Below are 22042 nucleotides of genomic sequence, written 5' to 3' on the forward strand. Positions count from 1 at the left end.
ATAACAAAGAAAAATGTATAGTATTAAGCTATGTGTGAAAGTAGCTGAAAAGTCATGAGAAGACCAATAAAAATATAGAATATAAATATCAGGAGGGTGACAATGTTCTCAGGGCTATTGAAGAAGCTTAGAAATGGAGGACAAAGTACTATAAAAGGAATCAAAGATGATAAAGATAACATGAAACTGAAGATAAGGATATCCTAAATGTCTGGAGTAATTACTTTGAAAGCAATGGCAGGACCATACAAAGAAAATTTTCAAGAAGAATGCAACGAGGAATACATATTAATATTTGAGACAAAGTTGTCAAAAACTTGAAATGTGGAAAGGCAGCAAAATGCTTAAGCATGGAGGCATAAAAGTTTTGCACTAGCTACACTGCATAATTCAGAAGGCCTGGTCTAGAGATTGAATTCCCAATGATTAGCGTAGAGCTTTCCTAGTACCCATCTATAAAAAAGGGAATAAAGCTGAATGTGAGAATTATGCGAATTTCTCTACTCAAGTGTTCCAGGTAAGATTTATGCAAGCATTCTTGAAAAGAGACTGAGAAAGATTATGGAAGAGAAATTGGAGAACAAGTTGGGTTCAGGCTAAACAGAGGTTGTCAAGATTGGATTTTCAACTTTAAGAAAAAAATTGTTGACAAATCATGGGAATATGACAAGGATCTATACTTAAGTGTTGTAGATCTGGGTGCCCAGAGGAAAGCTTTTCAAACACTACAATTATATGGGTGAATTGAGTGTTATACAGAGAAATATACAGTCTATATTTAAGTTGTCCGTCAGCAGTTAGATTGAAATACAGGAAGATGGTTTGATGTAAAATCAAGGATAAGAGAAGGATGCACATTATCTCCACTCTTATTCATCATCTATATGGATAACATTATGAAATGAGGTGGTATTAGGCCTGATATTAGAATTGGAGATGTCAAATTTATCTCTTTACTTTATGCAGATGATGTACTCCTAAACACATCTAGTGCAAGTCTTCAGGATTCTCTAACTAAACTGAATAACATCTGTAACAAATTTGGCATGAAAATCAGCAATGACCAAATCTATGAAAATAGGCAGGAGCAAAAAACTTGAGCTACATTTTGAATGAAGAGTCTATAGAACAAGTAAAATATTTCAGCTATCTAGGCAGTTTTTATTGAAGATGGCAAGTTAAATCTGGAAATAGACAACAGAATAAGCAAAGCTTTTTTGTATATAGTGGATAGCCAGCTGAATAAATTTATAGAGAATAAAAGAAAAATTAGCCAAACTAGCAATATCCAAGACAGTGATCAAACCAGTTTTGAGTGATGGATCTGAGAGTTGGGTTAGAAATAAAGCACTTCATCAAAGACAAGAAACCACAGATATGAGGATGAATGCTTTTCTTCAATCAGAAGAACAAAAAAGAAACGAAGAAGAAAAAGACAAAGAAAATAACGAATATAAAGCTCCAACTTGGTTTTTCACTTTAAGAGACATAGAAGGAAGCATTTAAACTTCTCGAAAAAGCTCAAGCAATCTTTGAATCACAAGATTCAGACTTTGAACAATTTAGTAAATTTTCCCACGAAATGAATAACGCTTCTGCTTGCTATTGAGCTATTTTAAACAAAAAGAAGCGAAAGTCAATGAAGCAGATGATACTCTAGGCCTTCTTTGAAAAAAAAAAAAAAAAGATGCACCGAAGCTTCCTAATATATCTCCTCCTACCACAACAGCTGCTAATTCACCCAGTGATATAGAAATGAGCTAGTTTTTTTTTCAAAGAATCTTTTTTAATTTAAAATTTTTCTTATATTATTTTTTTATATATGTAAATCTTTGGTCAGTAAAATCTTTTCTCATCATTAAATATTCATTTTATATTTTACATATTCCTTCTTACGAACGTAACTCTCGCTTATAGTATTATTTCTATGGCAAATAAACTCCCACTTTACGAATTCCCAATTTACAGATGATTGCCAGGAACCAACTAATTCGTAAAGGTGGGAACTACCTGTACAATATACTGTCGCATTGTAACTACACATAGCACAAAAATGGTCATAGACAATACACAAACGAAGGCACATGGCTGCATCACATTAACTCTATTCTATGGATACTAAAATAGTAACTGCATGATTTTATCATGAAATTTCTTTAAAATCCATCCTTAGTTCAGAGGCCACAATAACAGGCAGAAGGCCAATCAGGCCCACACCATAGATAGTTTGCTGACCTGTGGGTTAAAATCTAGCAATGTGTGAATAGGAATACAATATTCTATGGTGGGCAGCATGGCTTTATAATAGGTAGGTCCTGCTTTAGCAATTCATTCACATTTCATAACAGAATGATAGGAATAGATATGGAAATGGCTATACCATGATTCTACTGGACTTTGAAAAGGCATTTGACAGAATAACAAATGGAAAATATTACAAAAGTTAGAATAAATGGAAATGGATATGAAGCTGGTGGCATGGATAGGAGAGGCTGAGAGACACTAGAGCAGTGGTTCCCAACCTGGGCTCAGCATGCACTTCCCAGAGGCTCCGCAGCTGCTCCAGGAAAAAAATAAATAAAAATTGAATGAAATTAAAGAATAAGAAACAAAAAGTAGAATCAATCACTTCACAGTGAATTTTCATAGCGATAACATTGCGATTTCTTTGTGAGTGTTTAGTTGTGTAGTTAGTAAGTGTTCATTAATAAAGTGTTGTAAATTAATAAAGTAAAATTAAACAGGAATTGTCTTCTATAACGAATAATAAAAATTTCGAATAACAAGTAATGAACGAATATGTATTTGAATTGAATTGGATGTAATGATTAAATTGGAGGAACTGAGTTTATTGTATGGACTTTATTGTAAGACATCTATGTCTTATAATATAAAGATATTGTAAGACATAAGGTAGGTATATCTTTACAGTATAAAGATATTGTAGGACATACATTAACTTGTAAGACATAAGGTAGGCCTAAGGGGCTCCGCCATAGAAATTGATTCTAAAAAGGGTTCCACAAGTCAAAAAGGTTGGGAACCGCTGCACTAGAGAGTAACATAAGGTGGAGTGGAATCTAAGAGAATGAGAGCAACTAGTGATGTACCTCGAGGTTCAGTACTAGACCACTACTCTCATTTGTATATTGATATGGAGAATGATTTCAGAGAGGATATTCAACTGCTTGATGATGCAAAATTGGGAAGGGCAACAGCTGATAGAGATGATATGGATATTCTGCAGGATGATTTAAATAAATTGACCTGTCAGTGAATAACTTAAAGGAGAGGTATGACCAGGGGCACGGCAGTAGTGTCCAGCGCCTGTGTGCAAAACTTTAGTTGGCACCCCTACCCCCTCCAATAAAAAATCACTTTAAAAAAACGTTTTTTTAAGTATTTCCTCCTCTTTGGCGCCTTTACTATCCTGGCGTCATTGCACATATGGCCAATGCACCCCCTAGGTATGACAGCTACTGTTTGTATAAAGGTTGATGCAGGTGTCCCATAATGGGTGATAGTGACATGGTGGGTGTAAAATCTAGCGAGAAATTATTTTTTAAGAGAATTTTCACTAAGGATTTTGATACCAATTTTTTTTTTTTAATTGAATTTTATTTATTTATTTTAGTAAAAGACAATCTTTACAAACTCGAGAAAATATACATACACGCTTGTCCAGAGCAAGCTTTTACAAACATCCATGCCCACACTGGGATTCAAACCCATGACCTGCTGGCTAGAGAGCATGTATGCTGGCCACTTTGCCAAACAAGGTGATATGATAAAATAATAAAAAATATAAAAATTAAATATTTGAATTTCCATTCTTTTAAATTTAAAAAAAATGTGTGATTATTGTCAAAGTATTAACATAAACTTAAGACACACAAGTTTGTGTATTTAGTGCAATACAAAGGCAACTCAGACACCAAATGTTGTATTACTATAATCTATCAGTCAATGTCAAAACTTTTCTGGCTAAGCAAGAACCACTTGACAATATATTCAAAAAACTACAGCTCAGATGGCTTGGACATCAACTCAGACACCCTGAAGTATCGCCCTTTTTGGAATCCCTCATCCTGTACAAACCAGAAGATGGCAATCGCAGTAGAGGAAGACCATGCAAACAATTTTGGCAATACATATGTGAAGTCATCAATAGGCTGGACTGCAAAACTCCATCTGACATCTACCAGTTAGCTCAAGATAGACTTGGAAGACCATAATTTGCAATCGTTAATTTTTAATATAAATCTCTTTTCCCTTTTCACATCATATCATATTGTGAATAAACTACGATGATGATGATATTCAATTGCTTTATAACACTACACTTCACAACAAACATCAAATAACAGCTAAACTGAAGTCTTCTAAGTTCGTCAACATTATAATATACCAACTGACACAGTTCAAAACAGCTGTCAGGCCAGTGAAACCTTATGACAAAGCACTAATAACAGGCAAACATATTGCTCCAGGGCAGTGTCTTAACCAGCTCTCTGATCGATTTTGAAACTTTTGCATTTGAAAATATTTGAGGTATAGGCAGGGCCATACTTAATTTTAGCAAGGCACTAGTGCTCTGTGGTTCTTCCCTCATTGTTGGGGTCCTTAAATTGGCCTTAATTTTTTGGGGGCCCATCCTTAGCATCATGTGTCTATGCATAAGTATGGCCCTGAGTATAGGTATAATGGACTTATACTATCCTTTCATTCAATAATATAAACTTATAGAATTTCTCTGCTCTCAGAGAAATCTCTGAAAGCAGAATTTCTGTCTAATACCAAATCTTTAAATGTTAATTCAGATTTGTTCTTTCATCTTTTATCATTACTATCTGCTATTGATGCTTAAATATCCTTTTATTTCATATTTGATTTAACCTTTCTGAATGACCATCAAGCAACTATTAATTTATCCCTTGTTTAGAATATTTGTATGCCTTAATAATTTCTTCATTTCTTCCTCATTCTATTTTAGAACAAGCTCTTTTCATTTACATTTTCAGATGTAGTCTTCAAAATGTAAGGAGCAATTAACATGTTTGCATTTTATCCATTCATATGAAAGATATTTAAAGACTGATGAATTAATTTTATTGAAATTGTGCGGAATCAAAAATTTTCCGAGAACCATCCCAACTTTTGTTTAAACCAGATTATTTGCAGGAGCATAACAAAACCAAACATAACAAAATTACTTATTCTGGTAATTCTGATCTGGCTGGTGGAAATTAATTTAATATATATATGTATACACACAAGTGGAATTTAGGAAATGCTCTAGAATTTGTCTGCATGACTTGACATTTTTATTAGCTAAATGATGCAAAATGATTCATAATTATGCATTGGCTAGATATAATTTAATACTATATTTCATTGTAGTTTCTAAGAATGAATTGAATTTTAGTTTCAATCAGACCGACTGAGGTAGAAAAAATAAAATTATATGTCTATAGTAAATAAGTCATGAACAGATCAACATTTCATGCATTAGCAATTTTAACATGCTTGTCATATTTTAATCAATTATCAATCAATTAAGGGTCAAAGCTGTATAACCGAGAAGAGATCTCCAAATAGCCTTTAAAGGAATGCAGAAAACTAACCAGGGCTTCTGACTTAATGTCCAATTCCCACCTTCTTGTGGTGCACCTGTTAGCTATCTATCTGGATACTGAATGAAGGAGGATGGGCTAGCAATTTGGGATTTAGCTGACCAAATTGTATTCTTATACAATTTGGTTGGCTTATTCTATACAATAGAATAAAGGCACAATGTTGTACAATATTCTTATACAATAGAATAAAGGCACAATGTTGTACAATATTCTTATACAATATACAGAATTTCATGCCATCTGGAGCATTGCCATGTTAAACAAGACCTCTGTTGTTTTCTCCAGGAAAACAACAAAAAGTCAGCTACTGGAACAAATCCAAAAACATACCCAACTCAATATCAAAGTTCAAGATTGGTACTATCAGCATAAGAAGCCTGAATGGCAAAGAAATCGACCTAGCTGAGGAATTGGATAAGTACCAGATCGACATAATAGGAATGACTGAAACAAAAAAGACAAAAACTGGTGATATCTTTCTGAGCAATACATACAAAATGTTATACTCAGGCAATGAAAATCAAAGAAAAGAAGGAGTAGCCATAGTATTCAACACTAAATACAAGGCTAATCTTCTTGAATGGCAGTTTCAAGAAGATTATTGTAAGAGTGATGTGGAAAAATATGAGAATGGGGTGGGCAAATATGGGTATTGATGTGGAAAATATGATGTGGACAAATATGAGTATTGAAAATATCAACTGCATTGTGAATGGAGAACCTATAGCACAAGTAAGACATTTCAGCTACTTATGAATGATTTTTAGTGAAGATGGTAAATTAAATATGGAAATAGATAACAGAATCAACAAAGCTGGTATGATAAGAAGTCAACTGAATAAATGTATATGGAATAAGAGAGAAATTAGTCAAAACACTAAATTAGCTGTATTACAAGACAGTGTTCAAACCAATTTTAACTTGTGGATCTGAGAGCTAGGTTAGAAGTAAAACACTGGACCAAAGACTGGAGATCACAGATATAAGAGTCCTGAGAAAGATTAAGGGCGTGAACAGATAGCATCAATGGCAATATCATATTAAAAATGAGGATATTAGGAAACAACTTGACATTGTTAGCATCCAGGAATGTGTTAGCAGAGCTAATCTCAGGTGGTATGGTCACTTAAACAGAATGGGAGAGGAAAGATCAACAAAACAAGTGTTCTCTACCAGGTTGTTGCAGAAAAAAGACCCAGAGGAAGACCAAGATATAGGTGGATTGATAGGCAAAAAGTGCCTTAGAAGATAGAAATATAAGATCTGATAATGAATCTGTTATCTTGACAGATATAAGATCATCAATCTGTTATCTTGACAGATAACAGATTGATTTGGAGGAAAATTGTAGATAGGAAGTTAGTAATGATGTAAATTTTTTATGTAGTACTATGATATTCTGTACACCCCTTGAGGGTACATGTCAGGAATTTGATGATGACTAAACATGATAATGCATTAATGCATCCAGACTTCCTTGACTAGCTAGCATATAATCCTGCTGTTTTATTTCTGCCAGGTTATGCTTGGAAGGAGTGGTTATATCAGCATGAAGGGGAGCAGAAGAATTGCTGAGGCCATAATGGACACCTTGTACAAGAGTTATGTCCACATTTTCTTCACTCCTGCTATTATATATCCCTAAATTGCAAGTTTCCAAGCAGACATCGACCAACCATGAAGGATAACACAAGTAAACACTGTTGTAAAAGAATAATCTCTACATTACCTTGATAGACCTGTGTTTCATTCAGGATTTCTCCATAAGTACAGGTCACAAAGATGCCACCAACGATATCAATCCTCTCTCTTCCATTTTATACTCATAGATTTCACTAGTGGGTCTTCCCAACTTGTAGGTGGTCTTACTGGTTTTCTGTTTATTCTTGGTTAGCAATTGAATATTCTATGTGTCCATCTGTTATCCCTGAGTCTGGCTATGTGTCCTGCCTATCTCATCTTGCTTTTGTATACTGCAGTTTTCACATCTTTTATGACTGATCTCTCTCTCTTAGTTTTGTATTTCTAGCATGTTCCATTTTGCTAATGTTACAAATCCTATGTTCTATTGCAGTTTCTCAACCTTTCTAAGCCCAAGGACCAGTAAAAATGCCCAAAACAATTCTACAGACCGCTAAGTTACCGAGGCGTAGCTGTGTGTGGGGGGGGGGGGGGAGAGATACGCCCCGGGGGCACTTTTTTGGCATTTAAGAAATGTTGCCATATTATCTATAAAACAGCCACTGAGTAATGAAATAGACTTCGACAATGTCAGCGACGATTTTACGAACAGAAAAGCAAGAAAAATAACATTTTAGAATGTTGGAATTGAAGTTTTATTTCAAAAATAAACATAGTATTTTTAATTTATTTCGCTATATGTTGTTTTGTCTTTTTGTAATTTTTTTTTAAAAATTAATGGGAATTACCAACATTTCGGAAAAACTGTGCCAGTTATAGCATAATAAATCTAAAAGTATGTTTTGAATACATATGGGAACATAATTTCTCAACCTTGACGGACCACAGGTTGAGAAACACTGTTCTATTGCATGTTGAGTTATCCTGAGAATCTCTTCTTTTCTTGTTGTGTACCATGTTTCTGATCCAAATGCGAGTGATGGAAGAATGTCACTATTAAATAGTTTTGCCTTCGCAGAGATGTCAAGATTTGAATCAGTGTGTCTTTTAGTCTGTTGAATGATAGCCATGTGGCTTTCTTTTTACTAGTTCTTCGGATAAATCGTTATTCATTTTTATTGTTTGTCATAAGTAATTGTAAGTCAACTTGTTCTAAAGGGATGTTATTAATACATAGGTGACTGCCACTTGTGTAGATGTTTTTAATTTTTTTTTTCCCCCTAGATCATTTCTAAGCTTATCTCACTGCTGTTTGTATATAATTTTTCACCCATTTCTTCTAGATCTTTTAAGTTTTGAGATATCAGTACTAGATCATCAGCAAACATAAGGATTTAGTTTTTCACCATCTATGATTATTCCTCCATTTAGATCTATTTTTTTTCAGAATATATTCCAAAGTACTGGTAAATAGATTTTGGGAGATCACATCGCCTTGGTGGACTGCTCTCTTTATATCAAAATTTATAAGGTTGATCAAACAGAATTATTTGTGTGGTCTGATTTTTGTTAATTTCTTTTATCATGTGGATGTAAGTATGATCAATATTTATTTCCAGTATAATTTCCACATAAATCAACAACAAAAATTGTTGGTTTGGAGATTATTTTTTAAATACTATCTTTAAATATTAATCCAAAACATACAACAAAAACATTTATAAAAAATACAGGAAAAAAGACTACAAAAACAATGAAGACAAATCAAAATACAATACAAAATTGCATCAAGCCAATCTGTCTTTCTTTACCAAACTTCAAACATCATCTCTCACAACTAAATTTTACCTCAAATATTCTAACTACATCATGCACAATGCCTTCTATAAGAAGAGCAGATGTTTTTGTCAAGTCTGATATTCTATAACAAAAGATACTTAATGATTTGACTCTCAAGATTTCCTTGTGTAACTTTCCTGTCTTGTTATGCAGGTAAAGCTACATACTGCCTTTACCACTAGTTCAGATAACAATGCTGACCCCTTTGATTATTTATATATTATTTTTATTTATGGTTTTGTATATTATTTATTTATATTATTTATAAATAATATTTATTTATATTATTATTTATACATAAAAGTTAATGTCATACAGGCTCTTCCAAACTTTACTATCTTGGCACAAACATTTCTTGTAGTGTCCCAGTTACCATTCTTGGTATTTGGACTCCCAGGAGAGGTATCAGAAGTTACTAATTCCTAACCTGGGGTAGGTGTATGCTACCTTCAATCCCATAAGAGTCTGTTCCTAACATGGCACAGATGCCTGTGCAGCTGCACCTTATGTGGTAGACAGTCGCTACCACAGTTGATCTTCAGGTACCTCCCCAGGGAAGTGCTTATTCAATGATGTTACGGGGTACCACATCACACCATTGTCTTTAAGATTCTGTAACATTTTGGTTTGAGAGGCCTTGCCAAGGGCGGCTCCACCACCCCGATGGCATTTGCTGCTGTTGGTCAGGCTGTTTATTCATCAGGTAACCCTGCTTATCTCGCAGTTGTCCTCCATATCTGGGGGGGGGGGGGGGATCCAATATCCACCATCTGTGGACCAATCCAGTTGTGATCGGCTTCACAAAGGGTGTGAATAAAAGATAACAGCATTTCCCGAGACTTAACAAGTCAACTGATGATCCTAACAACTACTGACCTATATAGCACTGCACTGGACTCCTTAGAAACTCTTTAAAAGGATGATCCTCTCTAGGATTTCTCCAAATATAGAAGCAATCAGAAACTGCTGCAATCAAGTGCTTGCTCTTATAATCCACATACAAACTGGATACCAAAAGGGTTTGGTATCCAGTAACAAACGCTCTCTAAAAAGAAAATAAAGGTTCTTGGAAGTTTATTTTGCACTTGGTTAGACTATAATAAACTTAGTTGAATCCTTTATCCAAGTGTAAGCAAACAAAGTTTGCACCTGAAAATATCTTCAGGACTGAGGCAAGGTGGTGCAACACCAGGCAACTCCAAGCAAAGGTGGACCAAGCTCTCATCACTCCTTGTCTCAGTATCTCCCATAATGCAAAGCACATCTCCTTGTGGACATGTATATTGCTATGCATTAAGGGAAGGGCTATTACCCAGACTGGTTTCGACCTTTATTGAGGTCTGCCTGCCTCCCACTGACGAGACCTCAATAAAGGTCAAAACCGGTCTGGGTAATAGCCCTTCCCTTAATGCATAGCAATTCCCGATGATTGGAGTAGAGCTCTCATAGTACCCATATATAAAAAGGGAAATAAAACTGAATGTGAGAATTACAGAGGTATTTCCCTACTGAGTGTTCCTGGCAAGATCTATGCAAGTATACTTGAGAAACGGTTGAGAAGAATTGTGGAAGAAAAGCTGGGTGAAGAACAAGCTGGATTCAGGCAAATAGAAGCTGTCAGGATCAGATTTTCACTTTACGACAAATAGTCGAGAAAGCATGGGAATATAACAAAGATCTGTATTTAAGTTTTGTCGATATGGAAAAGGCATATGACAAGGTGCCAAAAGAGAAGCTATTCAATACGCTGCAGTTATATGGTGTCAATGGGGCATTATATCAAGCAATACTTAGTCTTTATTTGAGTTGTAAGTCAGCAGTTGGAATTGAAGGAAGTACAGGAAGATGGTTTAATGTTAAATCTGGTGTGAGACAAGGATGTACATTATCCCTCTGTTATTCATTATCTATATGGATCATATTATGAAGTGGTATTAAACATATCAAAATTGGAGATGTTAATGTCAGCTCTTTGCTTTATGCAGATGATGTTATACTTCTAAATAAATCCGCTACAAGTCTGCAAGATTCTCTGACTAAATTGAATAACTGTTAATATAGATATGGTATGAAGGTCAGCAATAAAAAGACAAAGACAATGAAAATAGGCAGAATCATTGAAAATGTCAACTGTGTTGTGAATGGAGAACCTGTGGAACAAGTAAAACATTTCAGCTACTTAGGCACAATTTTTACTGAAGATGGTAAATTAAATATAGAAATAGACAACAGAATCAGCAAAGCTGGTATGGTGGGAAGTCAATTGAATAAATTCATATGGAATAAGAGAGAAATTAGTCAGAACACTAAATTAGCTGTATACAAGACAGTGTTCAAACCAGTTTTAACTTATGGATCTGAGAGCTGGGTCAGAAGTAAAACACTTGACCAAAGACTAGAGACTGCAGATATGAGAGTCCTGAGAAAGATTAGAGGTGTGAACAGATGGCATCAATGGCAATATCATATTAAAAACGAGGATATTAGGAAAGAACTTGGCATTGTCAGCATCGAGGAATGCATTAGCAGAGCTAATCTCAGGTGGTATGGTCACTTAAATAGAATGGGAGAGAAAAGATTAGCAAAACAAGTGTTCTCTGCCAGGTTGGCAGGAAAACGACCCAGAGGAAGACCAAGATATAGGTGGATTGATACGGTACAAAGTGCCTTAGACAATAGGAATATAAGATCTGATAATGTTGGAGTCTTGACAAGTAACAGACTGATTTGGAGGAAAATTGTAGATAGGAAGTTAGTAATGATGTAATTTTTTCATGTAGTACTGTCATATCCTGTACACCCCTTGAGGGTACATGGCAGGAATTTGATGATGATAATGATGCATTAAGCTTCCTAAGATTTGGGAAACACTTATCATCAGAGATCCCACCTTACATTCCAGGCCACCTACAACCACCCTTAGAGGGTGCTCCACCTGGTTAAGACTTTAGTCACTCACGTGGTTGGGCTTAGTATTGTGTGGTATTTGTGTATATGTTACATTAGTTTTTTTTGTAATCCCTGAAGATATCTCAGTGACTGAGACAAAATATAGGAAGCATTAAATTCTGTTTTAATCCTTTCTGAGTGCTGTATACAATCCATTAAGCCTCCAACATGATGTCCTCACAGTACTTAAGCCTCTACACATGGAGAAAGAGTGGTGTTTTGTTCTTATTTGAGGAGGACAAAGAAGGATAGCCATATAGTATTTTATCTATTTTATAAGAGCTGTAGTCATTGGCCAGGAAAGCATGGCAAAGATATTTAAGTTCTGTGGAAAGAGCTACATCATTAGAACAAAGAGCCCAAGAGTGGTCGTCCAATCCAGACTTGTGTGTTTTTAGAATAACATGCTGTTGGGCTGGATGATGAGATTGTTTACATAGATACCTTCTTGTGTATGTTGGCTTTCTATAAATACTGAACCATCTGAAAGGCAGGTGATCAATGTGTAAAGAAAAGGCAAACAGTTATTAGATTCTTTTTGATGTCCAACACCTAAGTTTGTCTATTAGATAGTGTTTAATTATTTATGTGCTGTATTCTTTCCATTAAACCTTACAATCAGTACTTTTAATATTATGCGGTATAATATTTATATACAGTTGAATATCTACATAGCAGTTCATGACTTCCAAACATTATGCTAATTGTAATGTAAAATTATTATTATTGCAAGGGCATATCCATAGAGTCCTAAGACTCATCATGGGAGACCCAAACCATCAACACAATATCTATCGTACCTCTCCTTGAAACTACTAACAGACAAAACACTCACAATTTACTCCGGCAACCTATTCTATTCATTCACCACTCTCCAAGCAAAACATCCAAACCAAATTTCCAGGAATGACCTCTTGTTCTGCCTCCACTAGGAAAATGCTGAAATATTTCCTTCCTGTTATTAATTCTGTAAAATCCTTTTAGTAACTTAAATGTTCGTATCATGTATATCCACCCTTTTTTGCCTATCAACCACATTTTGCAACTAACAAACCCTCAATCTATCCTCATAAGGAGCATTCCACTCATCATTCAGCTCACTTGCCTCTGGATTCTCTCCACCACTTCCTCATCCTGAAGAAATTCAGGTGATCAGATCTGAACAAAGTAATCCAGATGTGGTTGTATTAAGGCTTTATAGAGTAATGATATCTCCCTTCTCTCTCTGCTTGTTGTTTCTTCAATAACCAAGTAATCCTGTGGGTTGCTCTGGTTACTTTAGCAATATACCCTCTAAACTTCAACTCAATATCTATTACTACCGTTCCTGGAGTACAGTTCCATCAGTGGGGTATATAGCTTTTAATTTTTTTAATCACAAAATGCAGAACTTTACACTTTTCCCGCATTAAATCGAAATCCATTTTGTTTTGCCCATTCTGTCAGACTATTTAACTCATCCTGCAAACTCTCTACAGCACCTTGATTAACTCATCGTAAAATATTATTACCAGAATCACTTACTTTTTTTTTTGTTTAATTTAAATGTCTTTATTTGTAAAATTTTCGGATAAGTTTCATAGCCATTGTGAACACAATTAGAGGAAAATACAAAAAAGAGAACAATTCAAGTAAAGTACATGTGCAATCTGCTGCAGGAGGCTCCATCTGCATTAATAGATATCCAAAATAAATAATAAAATAATTTAGTTAATAAATTTTAAATATAAATAATAAATAAAAACAAAAAATTAATTACAAATTAAGGACACATGAATGCCAAGTATTAGTCAGTATAAAATTCAAAAATTTTAAGCAATTGTTTTGTTCGAATTTGGCTTGTGAATGTGTGCTTCACACTGAACAGTTTTTCCAGAAGAAAATAACTTTTGTGTAACACTTTGGTTTTTGTTCCACTGAGTCTTGTGTTTTAGAAATAATGTGTAGCTTGTTAAACCAGATTTGCTGGGTTCAAGTAAAATGTATTCCTGATGTTCAAGACAAATTTGTGCAGAATGACCAGTTTGTCCATAATAACATAAGCCACAAGATCAGTGGATTCTGTAAACTCCAGGATAAGAAATAAGGAAGGTATTAAGTTTTGAACTGGATGGAAAGAGACTTGTAAGTTAATCTGTCAAAGGAGTCTTGCTACTTTTTTTTTCTAAAAGTTCTTTAACGCACAGAATACAAATTCTGGTAATTTCTTCTTGAAGCAGGTTAAAACGGACATAATTTTTGATTATTTTTTCACAGTTTTTGCATTATAACCATTAGAGATAAAAGGTAGTTTTGATAATAAACAGTTTAGAAGAAAATCTGTAGAACATATTTTATGAGCTCTGCTGACTAAAGATTTAATTACACCATATTTCTGACAAGGATGATGAATTGAGTTAGAATCAATGTATTTACCAGTATGAGTTGGTTTTCTATATACTGCGAACTGTAGATTACCAGTTGGTTGACGTAGAATGAGAAAGAACATCCAGAAAAAGAAAACAATTGTTATCTTCTATTTCCAGAGTAAATCTGATTCTTGGGTTTATTGAATTAATTTTTTCAAGAAATTCATGAAAATTGGACAAGGAGGAGTTCCATAAGGCATACACATGTGTACCATACCGAGTTTAGGTGAAAAGACATCCAGAATATGGTGTTCAAAATGTTCCATAAAGTAATTAGCTAGAGTTGGGTAAAAGGTGAGACCCCCCATAGCTGTTCTCTCTGTTTGTACAGTTTTGTTTTGGCAGCTAAAGTATCCTGAATTAATGACAAAGTCAAATAATCTTACAATATCAAGAAGTAATATCTGTCAGAGGGATATTTGTAAAGAGTAAGACTACATCAAAACTTACTAGAAAATCTAAAAAGGTACAAAGGCATTCCAAGTTCCCCACACTCTCATAAAACGTAAGCCAATATCATTTCAATGCATTCTGATTCTGCAATATCCTAAGCACCTCAAATTCATCAACCTCTATTCTCATATCAGTCCCTGTTGCGGCTCCACTTATCCTTGCATGGTAGTAACTCAGCAGCTCAACAAATTCATCTGTCTCTGTCACTCTCTACATCTGCATTCATTGATGATGAAAATGAAAGAAATTCAAAATAAAAGTAATAATATTAAGTGCTAATAACCACTGTGAAAGATTTACATTTTTTTTCCCACTCAAATCGACATCTAATCATCACATACTATCAGCAATTTTGATATTGTCACTCTTCTTCCTCAATAAGTGCAGCAGTATAAAAAGATGGAATCAATTTTCCACTTTCAAAATTTGGGCTTGTTATGGTGTTGCAAACTGTGCCAGCAATGATTTAATCACAATTAAACACCAAAATGCATAATACAATGTCCAGAAATTATTTACATTTAATTTAATTCTTACCCCAACTATCAGGTCCTCTAGAGCTATTCTGCCTCCAGTCACTCTCATCATCTACAATTCTATCTACATCTCGTACTGGCCTTCTCCAGTTATCATTGGTTGTACGGAAACCATCTTTCTTTGAAATGCTTGCATTGTCATCAGAGCTACCTTTTCCTGAAATATTTATCTCAATTAAAATAAGCCTCAAATTAAAAAAGTATACAAATTATACTTTAAAATTTATATTTGATCAGAACAGTAAAATAGCAAGTAGAAAAATATAAGTTCTTATACTGAGCTCAAATTATGCTATAAGAAAAATAATACATTAATCAAACCTCCAAACAAAAGAATGCAAGAGCTTGTGATAATTCTTAATAGCAACTGCATATGTACATAATAGTAATTATGTATAATAAACAAGATTTAATAAGAGAACTGAACATCTGAAAGTGAAAAAAGATGCAAACAGAATTTTAAAAAAAAATTGCTGGGTATAAATTACCTTACATAAAACGAGAAAAACTAACAAAGGTTCTATTTTGGTCAAAAGTATTTCAACTGCATTTACACAGAAATAAATAATTGCAATTGAAGAACAAAACTTTTCACATAATAGCATTCTTAAATAATAATGTAACAGCATTATATAAAATAAACTAATACAGTGCCATTCTGGCATGTGCACTATAGAAAATTTTGTTTTGCCTAATTTTGCAATTAAAACAATAAACTGAAATTGCAACTTTTAACAGTGATCCTAAATGATGGTAACAATCCATGATGGCAATAATTTCTCCTAAGTCAAGGAGGAATAATTATCACCATTTCAAACTAATCTGCAGATAGTAATGAAATTATAACTTGTGGTCATTTTCTATTGGCCATTCTTGGACTTAAGGCTGACTCATCAATGAACATTACTGGTATATCCATATTATTATTATTACCCTAAAAACCACATGGAGTCAGACTCATCTAGGAGGTCCCTTTGTCATACACACAGTTCATTATACCATGCCTTAAACACATTCAAATTCTCTGCAGACACTACATTCTCAGGAAAGGCATTCCAATCACTCAACTGTTCATACAAAAAACCTGCTTCTCACTCCCTTGTTCACACCCTCCAGGGAAGACCTCTTGTTCTCCTCTAATCTCCCACCATTTTATAAAAAACCTATTCAACACTGATCCTATAACAACCCCTTACAACTTGTACATCTCTATCATATCGCCCTCTTCCTTCTATCCACTAGACTCTGTAAATTGCATCTTCTCAACCTTTCCTCATATTCAACATTCCAGAGATCAGAAAATACCTCTAGACCCTTTCCAAAATCCCTTTGTCCTTTTGAAATCCAGATTACCAAATCTGTGCAAAGTAGTCCATGTGTGGCCTAATCAGAGCCTTATACAATGGAACAAGAATCTCCTTACTTCCACGATTCATTGTCCTCCGCATCATTTCCAGAATTCATTGTGTTGTCCTTACAATTTTGGCAATGTGTCTCCCAAATCTCAGATCATTATCACCCGAAGACTTATTTCCTCCACCTCTAACAATATATCCCCACCAAGCATAAATTCTACATCCCATCTTTGTTCCCCAAATTTTAAAACCTTAGATTTTGCAACATTGAACTGGCATCCCACTCCAATGTCCATTCACTCAATCTATTCAAGTCTTCTTGTAAGGCCACCAACTTTGCACACCATCTGCAAACAACTGAATATCCCAATTCAAATCTTCCTCAATATCATTAATATACAGGTTAAACAGCAATGGCCGTAAAACAGTTCAATGAGGCACACCACTAGTGACTATCTTCTTCCAAGCTATTTCTCCCCCATACACAACTTGCTGATGGCTTCTACTAGATAGTTCTTGAATATCACCCAAGCAGCACTGATCTCCTTTCCAGCCAACTCCTCATTCCATACTACACCTGCAAGCTGTCTCCAGAGTTTCTCATAATCACCAGCCTTGTAGTTTCATATATGCCCTTTCCTCACAGAGGTCCTCAACACAGCTGGCAATCACCCAGATAATCACTTCATGGTCACTCCAACCGATGGGTGATTTGACACCTCATCTATAATAACATCCTCTAATGAGATGATCAAATCCAAGACCCTCAAATCCTTGTGTGCCCTCTGTTACTGCCTGAAGTAGTGGTCCCTCAAAAACTCATTTTCTTTACTTCCAGTTGCTATCATCCCAGTCTATATTGCCATAATGAAAATCACCCATAATGAGCACCTTTTTCTTATTTGCTTATATATTTTATGGCCATAAAAGACAAGTGGAAGCTGCAGAAATGAAGTTCCTAAGACTGCTTGCAGGCTATAAAAGAATAGACAAGATAAGATATGAAAAAAATAAGAAAACAGTTATCCATAATTAACAAAACAGAAGACATCACAAACTATAGAAAGAACTGGAAAAACCACATAGAAAGAATGAATGAGGACAGATGGCCAAATATTGTTTGGAAATATAAACCAAAAGGGACAGTGATCAAGAGGAAGACCCAGGAGGAGATGAGCAGAAGACTTTTTAAACCCTTGAAAACATCACAGGCAAACAATTGCCTAATATGGGAAGTCAAGAAGAAGAAAATTTTTTTGGTCACTACCAGGTCTATAACAATATCCGACGAAGTATTTCATTCTATTCATCTCTATCTCACACCCTACTGCCTCAAAATCACTGGCACTATTTTCCTCTTGCATCTCTACCTTATATGGACATAACTCTTTCTCTATCATCAATAGCACTCTCTCTCTCCCTTTTTACCCTTTCTGTCTTCACAAAACACATCATACACGTCCATCTCTATTCTTGTCAGGATGCCATCCTCATCCAACCATGTCTCACTTATTCCAACAATTCATGGGTGAACAGACTCAATCAATGCAACCTACATTTGGCTTGTTTCTTATACTGCTAGTATTTGTATACAGACATTGTAACAGCTCATTCCTGGATCTATAGCAAGTTTCACTGATCCCTAATCATCCCCTTCCCTTTTTGTCTACACAATTCACATCTTCTTGAAGCATCAACGTTTCTCATGCTGTGTTCCCCTGTCCAACCTGAGCCTTCATGTTTTCCTGTTTGTAATGCATACTTGTTCTCTCATTCTCTATACTCATGCTACCCACTTCTTCATCCATAACCACCACTTCAATTTCTCCTTTCTTACTCTCCTTCTCTTTCACATTACTTCTTACTTGATCAGATTCATTCTCTGCACTAATTTCTCTACCTTCCAGGAGCAGTCTCTCCAAGTGACTTACACAAAACCATTCAAATGCAGTCCATCATTCTTAAACAGTTCAATTCGTCCTTCAAATTCATTCCACAGATTAGCAAACTGCACTCCTTTCTCCTTGCACATTTCTGTTAACATATCATTCACAATCTTCACTCTCTACCTCATTTCATCACTGTCATACCTGGGAAACACACTGACTACATTTCCTATCACACTATTACCTTGTATCCTTCTCAACAACCTTGTGATATTAAATCTTACATGTTCCTTGTTCCCAGTCAATTCATTTGTTCCTATTACCACTACCACCAACTCTTTTGCTCATTTACTCCTCATATCCAGCACCTCAATCACTCTATTTCATTTTTTTACCTGCAGGAAAACAAACCTTGTGCATCTTCTCGTTTCCCACACCTCTAATAAGTGAATCCCCATACACCACTCACAGGTCTTTCATTACCTCTTTCAAACCAATATCATTCGTTTTCATCATTTTCACTTTTCCATACATATCTCAAATTCTCTTAATTTCACTCTGCATCCGTTTCATCTCTTTTCTCAAATTAACCAACTCAGCTTTCAAATATGCATTATATTTTTGCTCTCATTCACTCTCAATTTTATTGCTAGCCATACACCCCTCTTCATCATCAATGCTGCTTGCCACCTTACCTTTAATTGCACTCTGTTTATCAACTTCCGCTACTTCATTATTACTTTCGTCTTTCTTACCATCAAATGTTAAGTTTATCAGATCACTCAGTTGCTTTTTCAAAACTTTATAATTTTTTTTCTGCTCTTTCACACTTTCTTTTTTCTATTAGACAAGCACTCATCCTCCTCGTGGCATTCTCGCTACTAACACTCGCTACTAATACTATCAAATTTTAATATAATCTGTTCAGGACTTTAGAGTAACTTGCAGATGCAGACACAAAATTAATAGGAACTTATTAATGTATAAGGTGCACCTAAAAAAGCAGTAGGCTATTTACTAACACACAAGGAGAAAATGAGCCTACTGGAATGAGCTGCCAACCTCTTGCCAAGTTGACTGGCCTCTGTTCACCATACTTAAAGGACTCCTTAGATCCAATGTTTTATATAATAGTTGACAGTATATTCTTTTGTGCAGTTTATTTTATTATGTACAAACTAGCAACTCTACATCAGAGATTTCCAAATATCAAGACCATGCCTATTTTCTATGCTCAGCAAAACTTCATCTCATATATGTATTCAAAATATGTCAAGCTAGAGTCAGTGTCATAACAAAAAAAGTCATAGCAAGACTTTAAAAAGAATCAAAGGTGATAAAGGTGACATGAAAACTGAAGATAAGGATATCCTAGATGTCTGGCTATGTCAAGCTAGAGTCAGTGTCATAACAAAAAAAGTCATAGCAAGACTTTAAAAAGAATCAAAGGTGATAAAGGTGACATGAAAACTGAAGATAAGGATATCCTAGATGTCTGGAGTAATTACTTTGACTCTTAAACAAAACAAGCAGTGACAGAACAGTAGTAGAAATTTTTCAAGAGGAATGCAAACAGGAGTACATATCAACACTTAAGGTAGAACAAGCCACCAAAAACTTGAAACCTGGAAAGGCAGCTGGAGTAGATGATGTATCTCAATATGCTCAAATATGGAGGTATAAAAGTTGTGCAGTAGCTACACTGCATAACCCAGAAGGTCAAATTCCAGATGACTGGAGTAGCTCTCATAGTACCCACATATAAAAAATGAAATAAAGCTGAATGTGAGAATTAGAGGAATTTCTCTGCTAAGTCTTCAAGGTAAGATTGACACAAGCATACTTGAAAAGAGGTTAAGAAAAACTGTGGAAGAGAAACTTAGAGAAGAACAAGCTGGGTTTGGACCAAACAGAGTGTCAAGATCAGATTTTCACTTTACAATAAATAGTTGAGAAATTATAGAAACACAACAAGGATCTACAGATAAGTTTTGCAGATGGCATTTGACAAGGCATCCAGAGAAAAGCTCTTCAAAACACTACAATTGTAAGGGATAAATAGCACATTATAAAGAACAATACATAGTTCCAGGAAAATAGTTTGTTGTTACATTAGGTGAAGACAAGAATGCACATGATCTCCACTTTTATTCATCATCTGTATGGATCGTTTCATGAAAGAAAGTAGCATTAAGCCTGACATTTGAATTGCAAATAAACTTAGCTCTTTGCTTTATGCACATGATTTATTTATGCAGATGATAGATTTACTCCAAAATACATCCAGCAAGTCTAGGATTTTCTAACTAAACTAAAAAGAAGCTGTAAAAAATGTGGCATGAAAATTAGCAATAAAAAGACCAAAACTGTGAAAATAGAATACTCATCATCATCATCAAATTCCTGCCATGTACCCTCAAGGGGTGTACAGGATATGACAGTACTACATGAAAAAATTACATCATTACTAACTTCCTATCTACAATTTTCCGCCAAATCAGTCTGTTACTTGTCAAGACTCCAACATTATCAGATCTTATATTTCTATCGTCTAAGGCACTTTGTACCGTATCAATCCACCTATATCTTGGTCTTCCTCTGGGTCGTTTTCCTGCCAACCTGGCAGACAACACTTGTTTTGCTAATCTTTCCTCTCCCATTCTATTTAAGTGACCATACCATCTGAGATTAGCTCTGCTAATGCATTCCTGGATGCTGACAATGCCAAGTTCTTTCCTAATATCCTCATTTTTTATATGATATTGCCATTGATGCCATCTGTTCACACCTCTAATCTTTCTCAGGACTCTCATATCTGCAGTCTCTAGTCTTTGGTCAAGTGTTTTACTTCTGACCCAGCTCTCAGATCCATAAGTTAAAACTGGTTTGAACACTGTCTTGTATACAGCTAATTTAGTGTTCGGACTAATTTTTCTCTTATTCCATATGAATTTATTCAATTGACTTCCCACCATACCAGCTTTGCTGATTCTGTTGTCTATTTCTATATTTAGTTTACCATCTTCAGTAAAAATTGTGCCTAAGTAGCTGAAATGTTTTACTTGTTCCACAGTTTCTCCATTCACAACACAGTTGACATTTTCAATGATTCTGCCTATTTTCATTGTCTTTGTCTTTTTATTGCTGACCTTCATACCATATCTATTACAACAGCTATTCAATTTAGTCAGAGAATCTTGCAGACTTGTAGCGGATTTATTTAGAAGTATAACATCATCCGCATAAAGCAAAGAGCTGACATTAACATCTCCAATTTTGATATCAGGTTTAATACCACATTCCTTCTAATGTGATCCATATAGATAATGAATAAGAGAGGGGATAATGTACATCCTTGTCTCACACCAGATTTAACATTAAACCATCTTCCTGTACTTC

At 34.9% G+C, this 22042-nt stretch overlaps 1 protein-coding gene across 4 annotated transcripts in view; it reads right to left on the bottom strand.

Moving 5' to 3' along the window:
- Positions 1–22042, bottom strand: part of LOC150100781 (GRB10-interacting GYF protein 2-like) — a 525021-nt gene that overhangs the window by 387220 nt on the left and 115759 nt on the right. For all 4 annotated transcript variants that reach the window (XM_090401532.1, XM_090401529.1, XM_090401530.1 and 1 more), the window contains exon 7: positions 15404–15559. In XM_090401532.1, the coding sequence (XP_090257658.1) occupies positions 15404–15559 (156 nt within the window). The remainder of the gene's footprint in view (positions 1–15403; positions 15560–22042) is intronic.

The sequence above is a fragment of the Typopeltis vanoorti genome, chromosome 12 (genome assembly GCF_054136105.1).
Source record: "Typopeltis vanoorti isolate ZY-2024b chromosome 12, IOZ_Tvanoo_1.0, whole genome shotgun sequence".
NCBI classification, from domain to species: Eukaryota; Metazoa; Arthropoda; class Arachnida; order Uropygi; family Thelyphonidae; genus Typopeltis; species Typopeltis vanoorti.